General features: G+C 38.3%; 1 protein-coding gene across 2 annotated transcripts in view; it reads left to right on the forward strand.

The window, feature by feature from the left end:
- LOC122809313 (guanylate-binding protein 1-like) overlaps nucleotides 1-22,005 on the forward strand; it is a 543,787-nt gene that overhangs the window by 510,527 nt on the left and 11,255 nt on the right. For both annotated transcript variants that reach the window (XM_044080711.1, XM_044080712.1), the window contains one exon: nucleotides 3,235-3,428. In XM_044080711.1, the coding sequence (XP_043936646.1) occupies nucleotides 3,235-3,428 (194 nt within the window). The remainder of the gene's footprint in view (nucleotides 1-3,234; nucleotides 3,429-22,005) is intronic.

A 22,005-nucleotide genomic window follows, 5' to 3' on the forward strand; every position in this document is an offset into this window, starting at 1 on the left:
TAAACTGCAGTATCAAAAAAAGGTGAACTCCATAACCCAGTGCTGCATCTTTAAAGTATTTAAACTCTCTGTATTCCACCCAGTTATAGGGGTTCTACACTACAGTACTTGTATCTTGTTTAATTGAAGCATGATTTTTCAACCCCACTAAATCTAACATCATGGAAAGTCACTCATCAAAAGGACAAAAAATGCAAAAAATTAGTTTTTTTTTGAGCACACACATATATGATTATCTCATGAAATACCAAATGATCTAATGAGTGAATGTAAAAAGAGTGATCATTTTAGAGCAAATCTAAAATGATCAAAAACAGGGAAGGTAAAATTATTTTTCTGTCGGTCAAGTCCCCCCTGCACCCCCCACACCCTCCACTAATTTTGTATATCAACTCTGAGATCAGAAAGTATTGGGGTAAGGGCAAATTCCCTTACCCCATTGCAACACAATCTCATGAAAAAGGCTGCCAGTAAAATCTCCATTGTAAACAATTTTGCTGATATGAGTGTTCACCTTTTATATCAGTAAACATCAGTCGCTCATTATGAGTGTTTGCTCTTCTCAGTTGCAGCTGTATATCTATATAGCTGTCTATCTTTCTATTTATCTATCCATCTATGTATGTAAGTATACTGAAGAGGCTCCTGTGTGGGTAAAACCTGGTTTATGTTCTTTATGCATGGTATGGTTAATAGTTAATAAAGTCCCTTAAGTATGGATTATACAGGGCTGTCGGTTTTTGATTCTTTTTTTGTATTGTTGACATTTGCTGTATCAGTGCTTACTTTCAGTCTTTATATATATATATATATATATATATATATATATATATATATATATATAGATTCACTTCAAAAGCTCGAAATACTGAAATCTCAAATTTCAGTATCACGAGCCCAAGAAGTGGAATCCACAAAACAACGAAAACTAAATAACGCGAAATTCAAAATCTCGAATACCGGAAGTTTTGAATTTCACAGTTTTACTACACACACACACACCATCCAGCACACAAACACACACAATCACTCTACTTCATGAAAGCAGGGGGGCAAGCACCCCTGCACCCCCCACACCCCACTACTTACATATTCTCACTCCGAGGTCGCACTGCATACAAACACACACAAAACACCACCACACAAGCTACTTTCTCTTTGCACATACACATCACAGCAACAAAACACACTGACACACACCACAGCCCCTACCCAAATCCCTTAACACACACACACACACACACACACACACACACACACACACACACACTTACCTGAATATATAACCATAGTGGAACTTTAGAAGCGCGAAATTCGAAACCTCTGGTATTTGAGGTTTTGAATTTCGCGCTTCTAAACTTTTGCTATTATGTGGATTCAGCTTCTTGGGCTCGAAATACTGAAATTCAAGATTTCAGTATTTCGAGCTTTTGAACGGAACCCGTATATATATATATATATATATATATATATATATATATATATATATGTGTGTGTGTGTGTGTGTGTGTGTCTATGTATATATATATATATTTACACTAACTCTGACATCATAGAAACGTAAAGAGGGAAAAAGTGAGGAAAACATAGCACTCACTTTTTTTCTCTTCTCATAGTCTAGCTGCCATGAAAGGACGCCATTGAACTTTTAAATTCAATGTTCTGAGTTTTGATCATCTATCCAGCAACAAACAATAGCTACTACTTAAATGTGCTAACTACAAGTTCACTGTACCTCTGAGAAGAGGGAACACTGTAAATATTGCAATTTCAGAGTTATTATGTATTCCTCCTGAAATTACTTATATTTTTGCCATTCAAAGAATCATACTTAAGAATCTTTGATTTTCACAGGTTCCCTCCCATGTTAAGCACCATTGACGATAGTGGCTTAATGAAATGGAGTCAACAGAGCAAGACCAAAAAGTTTGTCATACGTAACTTTCTTCGTGTGATAGGAGGTACTAAACTGTAAGCTGTTTAATCTCAGTTAATGCTGCTATCCTTCACAAGCTGTGTGCATTTTAAGATGTGTACCCTTGAAGGGAAAAAACTATCAAGAAGCATATAAAAATGTTTAACTGCCTAATATGACTGAAGTGAGTCCAGAGCCAAATTATCTTTTAAAGTAAGTAGTGTATGAGAGAACAAGGGGAGATTTTCTGAAGCTGAAGAACGGATGGATTTATGGCAGCAGGAGAAAGTGTTTTATGGAGTTGTTGATAGGTTCATGGGACAGCCTTCCTGAGGAACCTGGAAGATCAAATAATGGAATTCAAAATTGCAATTGAGAAGTCAAAAGGAAGTTGCAATGCGTGTGCAGGGGGTGATCATGCTGTGGGTAATGAAGGCAAATGTGAAGAGTAGGTGGTGAAGTAGATGTTACTGGATCTCAGACTTTGCCCTTGTGATACGAAGATGTCAGTGTTCATATACAGTAATCAGTAGCATAACTACAGAGAGGCAGAGAAGTAAGCCTCCTTAGGAGCAAAGTGTTAGGGGGTGCGATCAGCCAATCCCAGTCACTGTCTAAACAGGTTACTATTACATTGCAGTGCTCCAAGCATGGTATTTAAAAACTAATTTTTTTTGCACTTCAAATTCAGAGAGAAGCTTTTTGAAAGGGGCATACAATCAGGGGATAACATTGGGCACAGAAATAGCTAGCTACACTTCTGACGTACTCATCCATATAGTTCATTTCTGCATGACTGGTATTTTTGCATTTTTTACTCATTCTGTAGAGTGTAAATTAGTAAGTTTGTGGTAAGAACATTTATGTGCAGTATTTAGTGATCTAAATTCGTATGCATTCTTGTTTTTAAACAAAGAATCAGTTGGCATATGTAAGTTTAATAGTTGTTGTACTGGTGGGGATAACAGGATTTTTTTTAACAAGAAGAATAAAATAAAAGTAAAGGCTGACAGGATTATAAAGAAAACGCCTCTTTATTTACCTCTCTTTCTGTTTATCTGTCCATATACATCGCTATCTAGTTACTTTTTCTGTCTTAGATATGGCCAAAGAGATTTGATGAAAAATTAAGAGTGATTTATGTGCCTATATTTTAATGATCGATATTGCTGCAGATTTTAGTTAGTTGAAAAAGTTACACATGGTCTCTAATAAATAAATTAATGTTTTTACCTTCTGTCATGAAACTGTTGACTTGTTAAACACAAAGACATACTTTAATAAAAATTAATTTTTCTGCTTTTTTCTTCTAAAACCAGCTGAGCGAATCAAAGCAGAAGCTACACAACAGGAAATGAAGGTCATGGAAAAAAACCAAGAAGCTCTACAACAGATGGTAGTAGACCAAGAGAGGAGTTATCAGGAGAATGTCCAGCAGCTGATGGAGAAAATGGAGGTAGATAGGGGAAAACTGCTGGAAGAACAGAAACGAGTCCTGGCTCAAAAACTTAAGGTAGGAAGCTATTGTGCACTGTAAAGCAAAAATTGAAAATGTAAAGCAGACACAGGAAATCTTAAAAAGCATTTAAATTTTTTTCAGAACTGGAATGTTATGATATGCATCTTTTAAATCCAGAGTTACAAGAAAACTAAAAAGTGGAATGAGAATTAATAGAATGTAAACAGAACCTTTTGAATTTTTTAATTTTGATGTGAAGGTTTAGAAAAGAACAATCTATGACAGACCTCCAGGTTCCATCTTTCAGTGGTACCAGCAACATTCTTCAGTAAAAATGGCTTCCTATTTAATCTGGAGGTGCAGTTTCTATAATACCTGAGACAACATTTGATCTAGAATAGGAGGAAACAGGAAGACCTGATTAGAAAGATGTGGAGAAATCGCTTGGAAAGAAGGAAGGGAATCCTACTGTCAGCTCTAGCCTTTTTGAATGATGCTGAGAACCCAAGTCTTTGAAGTGAGTGCCAAAGAGAGAAGTGAAGATCAAGGCTTTGCAAAATTTTTACTGGGTTGCCAGGATGGAGAGGGGGAAATAAGATGAGGCATATATTTAATCTGCTTTTTTTTAGATTGTCCATGGTTTTAGGAGGAATCCTCCCCTCTTTTTGAACATCCATGCCATTGTTTTTGAAAGATTGCTTCTCTAAGGACCTGTCAACAGCAGAAGAGCCAAATAATATGTTTATCCAAGGGAGCATTCATAAGTCCAGCTTTCAAATTCTGTGGTAAATTCTGAGGATGCAGCCAGACAAATCTCATCACTGACTCGGTGACAGCTGCATGAGAAACATCAGCAGTGTCATAAAGAGCATTTTAGAGAGTGCTTAGATACCTGCAATACAGAAGAAATCAAGGAATTTAGATTTGTCTTAATAAATGAAGAAGGAAGATCAGCAGTTAACTTTCTCATTTTGTCAAAGGAAGCAAGCAGAAACTTAGAGACGTATGCCTAACAATTCACTATTCTAAAGGCCAAGGTGGAAGAAGTATATACTTTCTTTCTAAACCTATCAAACACTGTCCCATCATTATCAGATATAATTGGGTTAGCTGCTATAAGGTGTCTGAGTTTAGATGTTTTAAAAAGAGAAATTATTGCAGGATCTACACTAGAGTTAGAAAGTGAGACTGGGGAACCTTAAATTTATTCAATTTTCAGGGGGCTGGTAGCTGACTGTAAGGCAAACTGCTGGCTGTAAGGAAGGCACCCTGTAGGGCTCGCAAAACAAGGGGATTAGCTGCAAGTTGAGGGGAAAAATACCTGTAGCAAATCATAATATCTTTGCTGGGACTCTGGTATTTCTTTTTATTCCCACTGAAATAGCTCCTTCATCCTGGTAACACTGTCACAAAAAGACAACTCTCCGTGAGGGGAATCTGAAGAAAGATTTCCCTGTTCTCTAGAGTAGAAACCAGAAAATTATAGTCTAAGTCTAATTCCTGTACCTCAGGCTATGAATAAGAATATCAGAGAGAAGGGAACCTTTTCCCTTTTAAATGAAGGGAAGACCCATACTGTAAAGACTGAAAGGCTTTAAATAAGCCTTTGGCAAAACTCACCCAATTGTCTTTATCTAGCTTAGTTGAAAGGGACACGTGAGTAAAAACATTTATAGCATGATGTTCCCTGAGAGTTTTGAGTTTGTAGGTGTTGTGGAGGGGGAGGGGGGTGTTTGAACATCAATTGTGACTTACTCCCTCTTTAAAGTCAGAGTCTGCAGTGAGCTGTAGATTTTTATTTTTATTCTAATGTTATTGAAAATGCCATACTGCACATAGGGGAAACTGTAGCACCCTATCAGTTGTGTGCTTTCCTTCTACTGTCATGTGTTAATTTGTATTTTTATTTTGCCGTGCATTGTAAAGTAAGCAGAAGGTGTGTTTAGCCAGTTTAAAAAAAATACAAGGCTCAACCAACAACACTTTTTTATGTCATTATACCCAACCTTAAACCAATTTAAAGATCACTACCTAGTGATTGGAGGTGACTGGAATACATATCAAAACCCAGAAAAGGATAAATCTAATCTGACCAAATCACATAATAAACAAGCCACATTAGCCCTTAATGAACTCAAACAAGATTTCAAACTATATGACCCTTTTAAACATGGGAGCAGTGCAGATAAAACAGGGAAATTCCCATTCTATTCACAATGCCACAAAATGTGGTCAAGGATAGACTTCTTCTTAATCTCTGACATATTCATTAACATGGACCCAACAATAACTATACATACCAGGTTCTTTTCAGATCACTCCAAAATCACACTGTACATTAACTGGGACAAAAAGATATATTTAGAGAATAGGGGGTCATAATTGGTCATTAAACCCTAATTTACTTTCTAAAATGGATGTAATAAAAGAAACAGAAGCAATACTAAAAATAGCTCTTACAAATATCACTAACTCCCAAGTACCAACTGACATAGAATGGGCTGCAACCAAAGCACAAATCAGAAGATTGTTTATCAAAAAAGCAGCATACTATAAAAAAATACAACTGAGAGGCGCATATACTGAAGGGGAAAATAGAGCATCTTGAAAAAGAACTAATAAATAACCCTAAGAACCAAACAGAAGCAGAACTTTTAAAACTGCAAAGGGATCTATATATGTTAGAAACCAGGAACCTATCTTTCTATGAAGCCAGAATGTTAGCCACTTATGCAGAAGAAGCTCAAATACCATCTAGAGCTCTGGCCAGAAGTATCTGCCAGCACAAAAATGCCTCCAATATATCAGAAATAAACTACAGAGACAAAAACTACACAAAAAATGAAGACATTATTAAAACATTTGAACAAATATACTCTCAAATATATGGAGCACAAATACTACAAACCACAAAGGAAGATAGAACTCTTTTTCTTCAAAAACTGAAATTCTTTAAACTCAATTTAGACCAACAAAAAAAACTAAATGAGCCGATATCCATCAGTGAAATTATTACAACAATCAAACACTTAAAAGTGCATAAGGCACCGGGTCCGGATGGACTCACATCAGAATTTTACAAAGCATTTTCCCCCTTGATAGCCGAACTACTATACTATACACTGAATTACATAATAAACTATAAAATAAATGATATCCACTTTAATGCCTCTAAAACTATATTTACATTAAAAGAACACACAGACCCCAAAAACCCCGACAGCTACAGACCCATCTCCCTCTTAAATATAGATACTAAAATATTTACCTCTATACTTGCAAACAGAATGAAAAATCTGATAGAAAAAATCCTCTCCCCAGAACAATCCGGTTTTACACCACATAGACAGACTAGTGACAATACATTAACATTAGATGCACTAATATCTTACGCTAACCAATACAATATTAACATCTACACAATGGTAGTGGATGCCCACAAGGCATTTGATAGGGTTAATCTAGAATTCTTACTCCAAACACTACCCTACTTTAATATACCCAATAACTTAATTCAGATCATCCAAACTCTCTATAGCAGCCCATACACATCTGTATATAAATAAAACTTGGTCAAATAGGATCCTAATAAAAAATGGAACAAGACAAGGATGCCCACTATCACCCTTCCTGTTTAACCTATACCTAGAGCCACTCTTTCTATACATTAAACAAAATACATATCACAATCCTCCATCAATACACAACTTCAAAATATACGTCACTGCATTTGCAGATGATCTGAACATATACTGCACTACACCAAATTCAGATATAAACAAAATAATAGCTGCAATTGAACATTTCTTGACTATGTCTAACTACAAACTAAACCTTAATAAAACTAATATTTTCCCCTTAAAATCACCCAAACTCATCTCACTAATACCATTGTTAAACACAATAAAAATAAAAGAAGAAACTAAATACCTGGGAATCACCATTTCCAGAGTAACAAAGACTTCTACCAACACAATGTAAATCTTAAATGGCAAAATATAATGCAAGACTGCAAAAGATGGAACAACCTAAAACTACCATTCTTGGCCAAAGTATCAATAATCAAAATGAACATTTTACCTAGACTAATGTATATATTCATGACATCACAGACAACAATACATAATAAATTCTTCAAACAAATTCATACCTTCCTAGCAAAATTTATATGGGAACCCAAAAAAAACAGAATCTCATATCCAAAATTAACACTCCCCAAAAGCAAAGGAGGACTAAATCTACCAGATTTTAAAATCTACTACTCGATCATTAACACTAACAGAATATTGAGAATAGCTGAACATAACCCATCAATGGAAAATTGGTCTCCTCTCTGGGTGACAATATATTATAGATATATTAAAGCTCTAGGTTTCAATCCCAAAGCACTTCCATTCCTGAAGCAGAAAGAAATACAAACTTATAACATTATAGAGCCCTTAAAACATTCTATCAACCTAGTGCAAAAACTCTTTCAATTCTTGAACCTTAGACATGCCATGACAATACTGCAACCCCTTCATAAAAACCCAAATTTAAAAATAAACAATAAGATGCTGGACTTGGTCCCTTTTCCCAGACTGAAAGATAAAACAATCCAAGATATCTATCCCTACCTTAACTGTTCAATACAAGGAATGAGGACCAACTTAAACCTCCCTAAATCACACATAATAATCCTAAGACAAATCAATGAACTGTGTTCCAGTTATCTCCAAAATATTGCTATAACCAATAGTGGCATAGAAACTTGTAGCAGGCTTTGGAAAACTATTATCACAACAAAGAAAACTATTAACAAATTCATATAAAATGATAAATTAAATCAAATACCAGAAGGGACCTCCTCTTCTCTAACTACTGGAGAAAAATTAAATCATCCATAGATGATCAGCAAATAAGCCAGGCAATCAATCTAACACTGAAGATTCTACCCCTCAAGAAGTTAGCATACACTCAGCTCATGATCAATAATAATGCTTATTTTACACCTGCAATCCTACGCAAATTTAACATATCAAAATCACCTTTCTGCCCACACTGTAAGGACCAGATAGCTGACTTAATCCATGTATTTTGGAGCTGTAAATGTGTCTATAAACTCTGGAACTCTCTCAAGGTACAATTACAAAAAACGGGTTATCAAACATCAACATTAACTTGGGAATTCACTCTGTTACACATTCTCCCACCCAACATCCCAAGAAAACAAGCAAATACACTTTTAACAATTTTCCTACTAATGAAACTATATATAGCTTTTAAATGGCTAGATACGATAAATATCTCTTGGGAGGGTTTTAAACAAGTAGCTATACAACACCTTTTAGCTCATAAAATATTAATAGATTAAAGAAACAAAAACATGAAATCCAGAAAAATTTGGGAACAAACCTTTAATATCATATTAGCATAATTCATCACACAGCAACTTAGAAATACACTATAATGGAACCAAAGAACACATACAAGTTCAGACATTAAATAATAACTTGGATATTATGAATGTATATACTGTCTATATAACTGTGGAATTAACAATGAAAGCATCTATGTACATAGTGTAAATAGATATGTTGTACGACCTATATCCTGTGGTATTTGACATCAATGTATAACATATGTATATGTGTGTATGTGTATGTATGTATGTATATGTGTGTGTGTATATATATATATATATATATATATATATATATATATATATATATATATATATATATATGTAGGTATGTGTATATGTATGTATATATGCACACGGTCATGTTGTAAGATGGTTTTTATTTGTGACATTTATTTATGTAAAAATAAAAATTATTGGGAAAAAAAAAAATACAAGGCTCAATTTGGCGGAGCTGCTCGAAGTTTGGTATTCTAAGCCAGAAATGTGAAGTGCATATAAAAGAATCCAAGGCATCCACTGCAGTCTTCTACACATATGTAGAATTTGAGCCTTTTTCTTGCACTTGTGTGCTGTTTTTCACTGACTCATTGCTTCATTTTATACTGTTTTGGCTGTGACTGTTTTATTCTGCACTTGTTTCTTGTTTTTTTGATTCATCTGCCTTAAATAACATAGGCTACATTCAGACTTGCTGAATCTAGACTGATATCACTAAAGCACTAAAACTGGCTGTCTTACACTGAGGGCCCCTGCACCCTTGTGGCAGAAGTGTGTAGCTCGGAGAGTGCTGGAATAAAGTCTCAGTGAGGAGCTTTTCTAATGGTAGACTGTGTTAGAGCTGTTTAAATTTGTTTTTATTTAAGCACTGTGATTGCACAGGTTTGCCTTTAGTGTGGCATTCTAAGCCAGAAATCTGAAGTTCATTTAAGAGAATCCAAGACATCCACTGCAGTCTTCTAAACACAAGTAGAATTTGAACCTTTTTCTTGCACTTGTGTACTGTTTTTCACTGAACCATTGCTTCATTTTATACTGTTTTTGCTGCTGTGATTGTTTTATTCTGCACTTTTTTTTTTTTATTCATCTGCAAGTAGCATAGGCTAGATTCAGACTTGCTGAATCTAGACTGTTTAATATCACTATTGCACTAAAACCAACTATCTTACATTAACAGAGCTCCTTGCACTCTTTTGCCAGAAGTGTGTAGCTCAGGACCCATCTGAGTTAGAGATTGCTGGAATAAAGGCTCAGTGAGGGGCTTTACTATTGGTAGACTGTGTTAGAGCTGTTTAAATTCATTTGTATTTAAGCACAGTATTTGCAATTAGCTGCACACTGCGCAACAGTGTTTAGCACTGCCGTGTATAGATGCAAACACTTAAAAAGATACATTTTCCCTAGATAACTGCTAGGGAACCCTCCTAAACTTCCCTGCTTCTCATCATGCAACGCAGTTGCGCACTGGTTCCGGGAGAGTAACCCAGCTGTGCATTTTGAGGTATTGACGCATTTTTCTGCTCCTAAACCTCCCCATTGATTTAGCTGTTTTTACTAGTTCTACAGCAGAACCTGGTCTATCTAGCCCACTCCCCACTACATATTACAGAATACACCTGTCATAATGGATGGACAGTTTCCTGCCATTTCTCCAGCCAGCCTGATTGACATGGGCATCCTGAGGCAATGTAGCAATTGCCTCTTGTATATTGATAACCAATTACTCCTAAAACATACAAACACAATATGTGAGAGATGTATCTGCACTACAAGTTTGGAATCAGTGCTGTCACTTTCTCTGTCTTATGTAACAACAAACCAGATATCAAACAGGTTGTCAGCACACACACTTCACCTCTAACACAAACCAAGCGCATAACTCATAAACCCACATACATGGAGTTACTCAGTAGAAGTTTACCAAAAGAGTAGAGACCTCACAAGCTCAAATCTTCTGCATGCAATACAGTCACAACAAAATCCACTACACATAAAAACACATGTATCAGTGTCTTGACTCACTCAGTAAGCCCCTAAGGCAAAACACCTGAAAACCAAATGTCTTGGTCATAGGCAACTCCATAGTAAGACACACTGATGTTCACCTCACCAGGCTGGACAAGGAGAAGGTCATGGTTAGCTGCCTATCAGGTGCCAGGATCTGACAAATCATGCACACACTCAAGTCTCAAAAACAAGCATGGTTATGACTGTGTCATAGTCCATGTTGGAGTGAATGACGTGAGAAGTACCTCACTGTACTATATGAAGAGAGACATGACTGAGCTTTCAGATTATGTGCCTCAAGCAGGTATGTCCCTAGCGCTAAGCAACATTCTACCTTCACCCAGGATGATGCATCAGTATAAACAAAAAATAATTGACTTCAGCAACTGGCTTAGCTTCTGGTGTCAATCCAGGGGGATCCAGTATCTGTCAGCATGGGATGATATGGTCGACTGACCATGCTGCTTTGCCAGAGATGGTCTTCACCTGTCACCTCTTGACTTTCAGTTACTGGCAAAAGTACTTGCCTCCCCATAGTGTCTTTTTTAGGTAATGTCATAAGAATGAAATTTCTGATGTAAAAATATCCTCTGGAGACAAACTTAAGGTTATGTTGCTTAATGCTAGGAGTCTAAATCAGAAACTGCACTCACTGGAAGCACTCCTTACTCTGGAAGATGCCGATGTCTGTGTAGTCACATAGACATGGTTCAAGGCTGCAGAGAGTACTCCAGCTTGCAAGGCTGCAATGCCTTCCACACATTCAAATTGCAAAATGAATGTGGAAAAAACAAAGGACAAAGTGTATTCATCTTCATTAAAGACACATAAACCTCAAGACTGGCTAAACAGTACAACTTCCTAGAGTTACTCCCACATCCAAGAAACTGTAAGGAAGACCTCCTCTATGTCACTGTTAGCTATAGATCCCCCACCATGAACCACAAAACCTACACCACCTACTTGGACCTAATTGAGTCACTCACAGTACAGCCAAACACCCTGGTCATGGGTGACTTTAACTATTCTTCCATCTATTAGGAAACATATATGGGCACAAACATGCTCACCCTAAGATTTTTGAACTTTTTTAACACAAATGCTCTGGAACAGACAGTCTGCACCCCCACAAGGGGCTCTAATGTCCTTGACCTAGTACTTGTCAACATGCGGGATTGTTGCACCACCCTACATGTGGGACCCTCCCTGGTAAATCCCTGCCACCACTGACAGCAATGACTCTTATACAGAGGTGTACACAAATGCCTTGTATAAACATCTGTACAAATGTATACGCTCAGCTGTACCAAAACAGATCAAAATAAGGTCCTCATGAAAAAACAAGCTACCCTGGTGGACAGCTAGCATAAATAGGTTATACAGCAAGAGAAAGAAACAGCTGTCAAAGAACAAGAGGGAATGGTCTCAGCAGCTTGAACAAGCAAATTAGACATCTTGTAAAGTTCTCTAAAGCTAATTACAAAATTAAATTAGCATTCCTAGCTAAGGATAATTACAAGGCATTTTTAGCTACATCCTAAATCTAAAAGGGAAGACCCAGCTTTGTGCCAAATTAATAGTGGACGGTACCACTCATACTGAACCTGAGGACATTGCAAACCTGCTAGCATACAAGTTCGGCGAAAACTTCACCCCCCCGTCCCCAACAGTCATACCCCAAAGCATATCTGTCACCAGTCTTCTACTTAGTATTTCCAAAGAGCAGGTCATAACTGCATTCTCCAAGGCCAAAAAAACAGCCTCTGTGGGACTGGATAACATCCCAGGCTGCACTCTGTTCAACCACAGTCTAAGTACTGGTTTCATTCCATCTGAGTGGAAAACAACAACTGTAATCCCCTTGCACAAAGGGGGTCCTTCAGCCAACCCTGGGAACTATAGACCCATAAGCCTAACCAGCCTCTTCTGTAAGACCATGGAGAGAATCATCACAGACCTTATCAACAAGGATAATAGGAGACCTTCAAACTCTTGACCCAACTCAGTTTGGCTTTGTTAAGGGCAGATCATTTCTGTTAAATCTGGTGGGCTTCTTCAAGAATGTCACCAAAGCCCTGGATGAAGGCAGAACAGTACATGCTGCCTATCTCGAGTTAGCCAAGGCCTTTGACACAATCCCTCACTCAGGCATCATTGAGAAACTCACCCAACTGGGAATTAACCCAATATGTCATTAGATGGGTAGCCAACTGGCTGACTGACAGAACGCATACAGCCAAAGCTGGGGATCACAACTCTACCAGCAGACCTGTTATCAGTGGTTTTCCACAGGGATCTGTACTGGGCCCTGTACTGTTTGGAATTATTTCTCAGAAATCCAGGTGAAAATAGATGGCTTGTGGCTTACAAAGTTTGCTAATGGCAGCCAACTGGGTGCAATCATTTAATTCCCCAACAGTGTCAGCATACTACAAAATGGGCTTACACTGTTAAATGATTGGTGCCACAGCCAGGACTTAAACTTAAAGCAAAAAAAATCATTATCATCCCCTTAGGCAAAGGAGAAGTCCCTGCAAATTAAAATATTAATAATACCCCATAAGTTCAAACTCCGTGATGAGAGATCTAGGAACACAGGTTGATAGCAACCTTAAGTTTGATCATCATGGATCCACAGTGGTAAGGAAGGCCTTCTACATTACACATCTCATAAGTAAGGGCATAGCATCCAAAGTTAAGGAGGTTATAACTTCCCTGTACTTATCCTTATTCAGACCAATAATAGGGTACAATGCTCTCTTCTGTATGTACCTCATCAAACACCTGCAACAGCTGGAGAGACCTCAGAGGTTTCTTACCAAGAAAATTCAGGGCTTTCAACACATGACCTACATGGACAGACTGAAGGCCCTGTCATTGTACTCTGTATCGTATAGACTGCTTAGAGGTGACTTGTGCCTAGCCTACAGAGCAGTCTCGGACCCTGCCTTAATAGAAATGTTGCACATCCGCAAATCAAATGGGACAAGTCTCACTCGCTGTAGAGACCTTATCCTAACCTGCAACATTAACAGGACATGCTGGAGAGACAACTATGTCTCCCAGAGGTTGCCACTCCTCTGGAACAAACTCCCAATTCACATTAAACAGAGCTCCTCAATGATTATATTTAAGCATAACTTGGACAGTTAGATGGTAAAACATAAATTTACCCTGAAGGTTTCATCTATGTCCGTCTTGGACAGGGGCAGCCGGTGTTGACCTTAGAATTCACTTTGCAAATATAGACTATATATCTTGATTTATAAGGGAACAAGGGTATATCATGGCTAGGTTTGTAAAGCCCCTCAGCCCAATATCTTAGCAACCCCCTATGATCCTATGTGTATGCTTCTTTTCCTGGGGATACAAGTTGAAAAAATATCACTCAGAATTATGATCTTTCAACCAGGAAATGAGCTCCTCATTGCAGACCTGTCCACAGTTGTCAGTAAGAGTAGATTTCCTGTGACCGAAGCAGATAACCAACTATCCCTATAGGATGTGCCTGTCTGTTGGTCCTTAGCAGCTTCCCAAGGAGCAATACCAGAGGGACCTTGAAAAATTGATGAGTGACTGAGGACACCAGTATGGGCACAGCAGAGTTGCCACCATGGGCCAAGGCAAAGGGGAAGCCAGACAAAAAAAAGCCTCCTGAACAACTGTTTGCTTCTTGTGAATCAGGGAAGGAACATTCATAGAGCTGAGACTGAGGTCCATCGCTGTACTGATGAAAAATGACTGATAAGCAGGTAGTGGAAGCCTTAGATTCACAGTATTCCTCCAGATTAAATGGTAAGAAATGAAGTAAAAGTGAAAGGTAGCAATCAACTCCCCAAACACTTCTAATTCCAAGACAAATCCTGACAGAAAATATATACTTTTGTTACAGAAAAAGGAAGTTAATCTCCTAGAGGGTACTTATCTACCCAGCTTTATGCACTGCTAGCCAACTGCCAAACCTACAAAGCTAAAGCAGAGAATAAGTCTTGTTGGTTGCTTCAACTGCAAATAAGTTCTGAATTTTTGGCCCCCATGACACTCTCTTTATCCAGCTTTCCTTGAGCTCTACAGTGGTTAGAGCATTGGAAGTTTCCCTAAAGCTTTGGAAGCTGGTTGGTCTGTCCGATCCTTGTCAGGATACATCCCATTCTACTGCAGAAGTGATCTAATGATGAACATCTATTATGTTATCAGAAACCTATTACTGAGTCTTACCAGGAAACCCTAGGTATTAAGTTAGTTTCATAAGTTTGTTAACAATGTTCAGGTCAGTGACCATCTAGGAACACTGAATCAATGATTTCAGTATCGTATGCCAAAACCCCATCCCCAGTCATCAAGATTATTTTTGAATATATTTAAGGACTCTGATAACCTAAAGTGTGGTGGCCATTTGTTACATGATTTGGATAAGCTTAATGTAATATACGATTACCTTAGCTTTTTCCTAAAACCTTGTGTGTGTAAGTTTAGTTCCTCATTTCTTATGGCACAACTTGTTTGATAAGTCTTGAGATATGAGTGTTAGTGGTACAACATGTAGCACACTTGCCTTTGGTGCAGAAGGTTATTTATTTATTTATATTTGGTGACTGGAAAAGTCCGACTAGGTCAGGAACCTATTTTCAGCAGAGGCCCTGGGAGAAAAGCTCCACAGACAATGCAGACATAAAGGATTTAACAGTTATAGACAAATATTATATAGGTTCTAATACAAATTCAAACATTAGTATTTTTTTACACTTAATATAAGCATACATATGTCTCTAGACAGAATACAATTTGTCATGAAGAATAGATAACAATTGCAACAAATTATAGAAGTTCAGTCTAAAATTCTAGTTTTGAGATGGGCATTACTGGCAGAGCAGATTTGGTTCTGCAAAAGACAAAATATATTAGTTTTACTTTGAGTGTATAAGAATAGAAGTTAAGTAATGACGAAAGTAAGACACAAGGAAGAGAAAATGTATAAAGATGGTAGTAGAAGTAAGGGATTTTTGATGGAGAGGAAGTGAAGGTAAGGAGGTAAATGTTGATAGGTATTGAAAGAGATACAGGAGGTGTGATAGTGAGAAAAGTTAGGGAGGTTAAGGTGAATTGATATCCTAAGGGATATAGGAGAAAAATGTACTGAGACATTAGTCAAAGAAGCAGGTACAATAAAATATGGTAAGAAGTTGTATTTGAAGTAGTTCAGGAGAAATAGAAAGCAGGAATTAGAAAGAAATAGAAAAGTACAAAATTCTAGGTGATGGAATAGGGAGATAGTTGATGATGAGATAAAGTATGGAAGGGTAAGAGGAAGTCAGAGGAGTTATATTAAGTATGGTAGACTTAAGTTGAAGTACAAGGGCTTATGTAAGATTGTGGTATGTGAGGTTATGGGTTCCATTCCTTTACCAGGTAGATTGATTACTGACACTGCAGTGCAGTATAAGTGAGGTGCTGTGCTTCTTGTGTGTCATCTTTCAGATGATATGTTAAAGTGAGGTCCCATCTGGTTAAGTTGGTGGTAGCTCAGGTGAATGTAGATAATCCCACGGCACCTAATGAAAAGAGTAGGGGTCCTTTAAAAAGAAGTTATGTACTTAAGTTTACTATGATAATGTTAAAGCGGACTTTGTCAAAATATGGTATCATTGATCAATGTCCGTGAAAGTGACAGTGTCAAATTCTGACATTGTTGAAGTACTTCTCGAATTTGACTTCGGAACAGGCTTTAACACTGGTCAAGATAGGGGGGAGAGTTGTACTTCGAAAATAACGGGTTTGACATTGTTGCCATTCAGCCTCCGTACTTCGTCAAAGTGGATTAGACCAAATTCACTTCAACGTTGTCATAGTAAACCATGTACTTACCATAACGTTCCATCTCCATTGTCCATTTTTTATTTTTCCTCAGTTGATGGGTTTGGATCAGATCCATCTGACTCAGCTGTTACTAAAGCTCCTGATAACCAAAAGCTCTTGAGCTTCTCACGTACCCATAATGCACCAGCTGTATGCTACCGCAGATCTTGTGAAGTTGGCTTAAATCTGGAATGAACTTGCCTAAATAGGCGATCATGCTAAGAAAACATTGTAGGGCTTGGACATTGTCTGGAGATGGCATCTCAAGAATTGCTGTTTGCTTGGAAGGAGCTGGTCATAAGCCTGAACTGTTAAGCAAGTGACCAACATAAGTAACTTCTCATAGCCTGAACTTGTACCTTTGAGGATTCAGCTTAAGATTCACTTGATGTGCTCTTTCCAGAACTTTCTTGAGGTTTCTATCATGTTCGAATTCACCATTGCCTCCTTCTAGAATATCATCTACTATAACAACACATGGATAACCAGAAAAAATTTGCTCTATCGCATACTGAAAGACACCACTGGCATTCTCAGAAGTCTGTATCATCCAAATGGTATACCGAATGTGGTTAACAGTGAAGATTTTCGGTCAAGCAAAATGTGCCAAAATGAACTCATTGCATCTAAGACAGAAAAAACTGTGGCATTTGGCATGAGAGCAGCAACCTGTTCGACTGTGCACATTGGATGACGAGGTCTTTTTAATGCTTTGTTCAGATCTCTTGGACCAGTACATATTCTGATATTATCTGTGCTTTTCCTGCGAGTTACTGCCATGGAGGATACCCATTCATTAGGGTCTTCTACTGGACAAATTACTCCTAGCTGCACCATTTTGTCTAGCTCAGCTTTACTCTGCTCTGCATAGCTACTGGAACTTTTCATGTTGGTCTGATAACTGGGCTGACCTCTGGGTCTAACTTCATGGAGTACACAGCTGGTAGTTTGCCTAGTTCATCTGCAAAAATATCAGCATACTCAGAAAAAACAGTTTGGGCATGATTTGACCTGTTGTCATGCAGGTTTACATGGTGAACTTCTTTACTAAGTGAAAGTAGTCCCATTTTCAAACTGTCTCTGAGGCCTAATTATGACAGCATGTGTCTCTTGACTACGAAAAATTGCAAGTCATAGCTGTTCCCAGCAGAGTCATATGAAAGCACAACTGAGCCTTCGGTTTGAATCTCTTCATCATCATAAGTAACAAGTTTTGCATACTTTGTCAAATCAAGTTGTTCTACAGCTTTTACTCTAGCAAATGTTTCTGCTGACATAACATTGCACTTTGAGCCAGTATCTGCTTTGAGTTCTATGGGACTCCCATTAATCCAAGCAGTACAAAAGATTCTGTTCTTTGCCCACAGATCTACTCCATTAACTGTTTCACCAAACACAGGCACACCATCAACATAAAAAGTAGGGTTGCAGCTTTCTAATTGATTGACTTGCCTCTTGGAATGCCCTGTTTTAATAAAAGAATGTGCCTTACTTGATTTACAAAATCTTTTGAAATTATTCCACTTATTGCACTGCTGACCAAAAGATAAGCACTTTTCTCTTTTGGGTTCGTGATTTCCACCACAATTATGACAGTTGAGTAGGAAGTTGGGTGGGGCACATGTTTTGACTTTGCTGACTCATGCTTCAGTCAGCATGTCCTAGAATTTGCTGGAAAGACTCTGGGTTTCCCGGGGACTGTTACACGACCTGCAGTCTACATGAGCTTTGTCACTGTGCCTTCCATTGTTATTCTCATTTGTAAGGCTACTTGTGTGCTTTTCTGTAAGCTCATTTATCTGACATATCTCATTGGCTTTATTCAAAGTTAAATCACTGTCTCAAAGCAAAATCTTTCTCACCGAGTCATTATTAATACCACACACGAGCCTGTCCTTTAACAACTCATCTCTCAAATCACCAATATCTATACACATTAGCCTTGTTTCTCAAGTCAATTATATATGCTGCAAAAGTTTCACCAAGCTTTGATCCCTTGTGTAAAATAAGTGCCTTTCCATTGTAATATTCATTTGGGGGTTACAGATTTCTCTAAATTTACATTTTAAGCACTTAGGGTCTTCCCTCATTTTAGCTGGTACCACAGTATGATGGTCTACCCCTCTCCTGCATACACAGCAGGTGCATACACAAATGAACACCCCTTTTCAGTGGCTTCTGAACCATCTAAATTAAACAGAATAAATGCCTTTGTCAGAAAAAGCAGCCTGTATGCAAATATCATATTCCTGCTCAAACATTCTTGAATTTTCTGCAATATTGTTATCAAACAGAAGTCTGCAAATTCCTTCTGCTATGCCCACAGATTATAGTAAAACACAATGCAAAATGGCCCTTATAATTGTGTACAAACATTAACACACACAAGTTACTTATAATAATATTCAAATGCACAATAAACTCTTCAAAATACCGTACTCTTCAAAATATGCTTTGGAACAACTTTACTGTGCGAATTAACTGCACACACTTGCAAACACTTTGCACACTTTGGATACTTTGCATAGCTTTAGTTAATATAAAAAAGTAGCACATAGCGAAAAAATAAGGCAGTTTTCCCTTTTTATACATTTTATGCAATTTGGATTTTGTTTCAAACATTTTCATAATTATTTTGAATATTTTTATCAATATGTCTCAGTTTTGGATATTTTGTTTAATAAAAAAATTGTTTTGGGCATTCTGAGTGCTTTGTTTTATATTTGTAGTAAAATAAATAATTTAAGCAAGTTGTAGTACATGGAATTTGTGTAAGTCATTTGAGCAGTAGGGATGATTCACTCTTGTATATTCCTCCAACTCTGATTGCCTCATGGCTGTAACTCTGTATCCTATTCTGATACCATGTCTTTCTTCTTATGTGCATTAAGAAGATGAGGCTTGGATGTTCATTTAAGCAGTTTATTTTATACAAACACATCAGGGTGGATGGCAGGAACATTAAACTTAAACTATCTCATTAACTGACTGACTACATACTTGCATGCTCTTACTCCTCACTCAAAATGGCACTCTTGCTTGCAAGTGCTCAGTACGTATATGCATGTGCTGACTCACAGGAAAGCTTCTTAAAGGTATGTCACACACACTGATCTACATTCTCCATTTACATATGTAAGTCTTTTTGGTTGAGAAGAGAAACTTATGTGAACTTCTGGAGAAGACAGTCTGACATCTCTGGCTATTGTTAAAATTGGAGAAACCATGTGGTTAGATTTTGGGCTTGTAGTTCCAGTAGAGTCATTCGGGATGGGTGACTCAGAAGATCCTGAATGAGATCCAACACCCAGGGCTGGTGTGGTAAATGAGGCCAAAGAATAAGGAAGCAAACCTGCAAGGTGCAGAACAGGGCAATAAGCATCACCTTGCTCTTGCACCTAACAGCTTTCTGTATGAATTTTATGAACAGAGGTACTGGTGGGAATGCATAAAAGATGTCCACTGGTCAAGTGTGGACTACAGCCTCTCTTGGTGACTGTCCCTATTGAGGGATGAGGGAAAAAGAACTGCTGCACTTGTTGCTAGATGTGAGGCAAAAAGGTCACAGCAAGGTTGGCCCCAGCAGCTGAAAATTTCCATTTCCACTGTCTGATTGAGAACCACTTGTGAGGTCATACGATTGGCCTGCTCAGCTTGTCCTCTAGTAAATTCAACGTCCCAGGAATGTGCATTTCTACCAGAAAGCAATAAGAAGACATCGCCCATTGCCAGACTCACATGGCCACCCTTCATAGTGGCAAAAGTCACATTTCCCCTTGTTTGCTGATGTACCCTACCACTGAAAAATTATCCATTTAGGTGTAAATCACACCCTTGGGTAGATAGTTCTTGAAAGCCTGCAACATTAGGTAGCCTGCTCTCATTTCCAAGATATTGATATGACATTTGGCCACAGTAGGTGACCACAGTCTTTGAACCATCCTCCCTTCAAAATGCCCCTCCCACCCTAGAAACGAAGCATCAGTGGCTACTGTCACCTGAGGAGGTCAGTGGACAGAAAGGTCTCCCTTTTGCAACTGACAGGGAGGGTAATCCACCATGTTATATGATTAATGCATACTTGAGTGAGACAGATTCTGGATGGAGTGGATGAAAACGCTGTAACCACTGCACCAAAAGAGTCTATTGTAACACCCTCATGTGGTATCTTGCTAGCAGTACTAAAGTGATGGTAGAGGTCATCAGACCTAACAGGCAAAGAACCAATCTTGTTTGTGGACAGGGATGCTGACCTGCCTAAGAAGCAACCAGCCTTAATGATAGTACTCTTGCTGTTGGAAGTTTGGTAGTTTGTTGAATTGTATTGATCTGACATGCTATGAATTCTGTGTGTAAGTAGGAGGTAGATGTTCTTCATGTTTCACTGCTGCAATCATCACATTTCGGTTATCCCTGCCAGGGTAGCCCTCGGCCACCCTGTATACCAGAGGCTTAGTATTTCTATGTCTGTTGCTATCGCTTCAGTACTGATGTCAGGTCGTCAATAGTATAAAATAAGGCAGCCAACGCCATTACATCAGTCTTTCTTGCTGTGGAGCTTGAAGCAGAAGCAGTTTGCATGAGTGCCGGTCAGCCACTACCTGAGTTTCATCTACAGAATTCAAGCTGAAATCTTCTAAAGCAAAGTGCCCTGTTGGGGATCCTTTTTTCTTTCACTAACCGATGTCAGAAAAAGTTAACAATTGTCTTGCCTGTGGAAAGCAAATACCACACCAAGACTTTCATTCTTATTGCATCACTTGTTTAGGCCAAGACCACAAAGTCCCCCGCTGTCGCTTCTGTGCTTTGTTCAATGCCATATCCATCATTGGGCCCTTATTGTAGCTAGATATTTTCACTTACAGTCCTTGAGCTCTGATATGGCTTTGGTAAGTCATCCGACAGCAGATCTTCCGAAAAAGCATAAAGATAAAGACAGCGACAGACCACACAGGTTCAAACCTACCAATGATGCTCCCATTAAGCTAGTCATCAGTTCTTCGGTCCTCAGTGAGGCACTTTCACAGCCCGTGATGCCCACTTCTGTGGATTCACAGGCCGCTACCGAGACCCTTTCAGAGTCTGGTATGCCACATGACTCTTCTTCGACTAAGGATCCTGTGGTCGTCTCTACCTTGTATGGTTCCAGAGTCACTGAGCAGGCACCGGCTTCCGAGAAAGTCCTTCGCACTACCGATTCTGGACACAAACCGATGACTTCTTTCACATCTACCGTTCTTTCGAAAACAATCGAGTTTCTTAGGTCCAGGGTATGAACCACACCCAAGAAACTGATGACCCAATCTCAGGCGCCTGCTTCCTTGCCTCAGACCCAAATGCTTAAAATGGCGGAAGATCTTATCATGC

The sequence above is a fragment of the Protopterus annectens genome, chromosome 8.part0, assembly GCF_019279795.1.
Source record: "Protopterus annectens isolate FY-2018-M chromosome 8.part0, PAN1.0, whole genome shotgun sequence".
Lineage (NCBI taxonomy): Eukaryota > Metazoa > Chordata > Ceratodontiformes > Protopteridae > Protopterus > Protopterus annectens.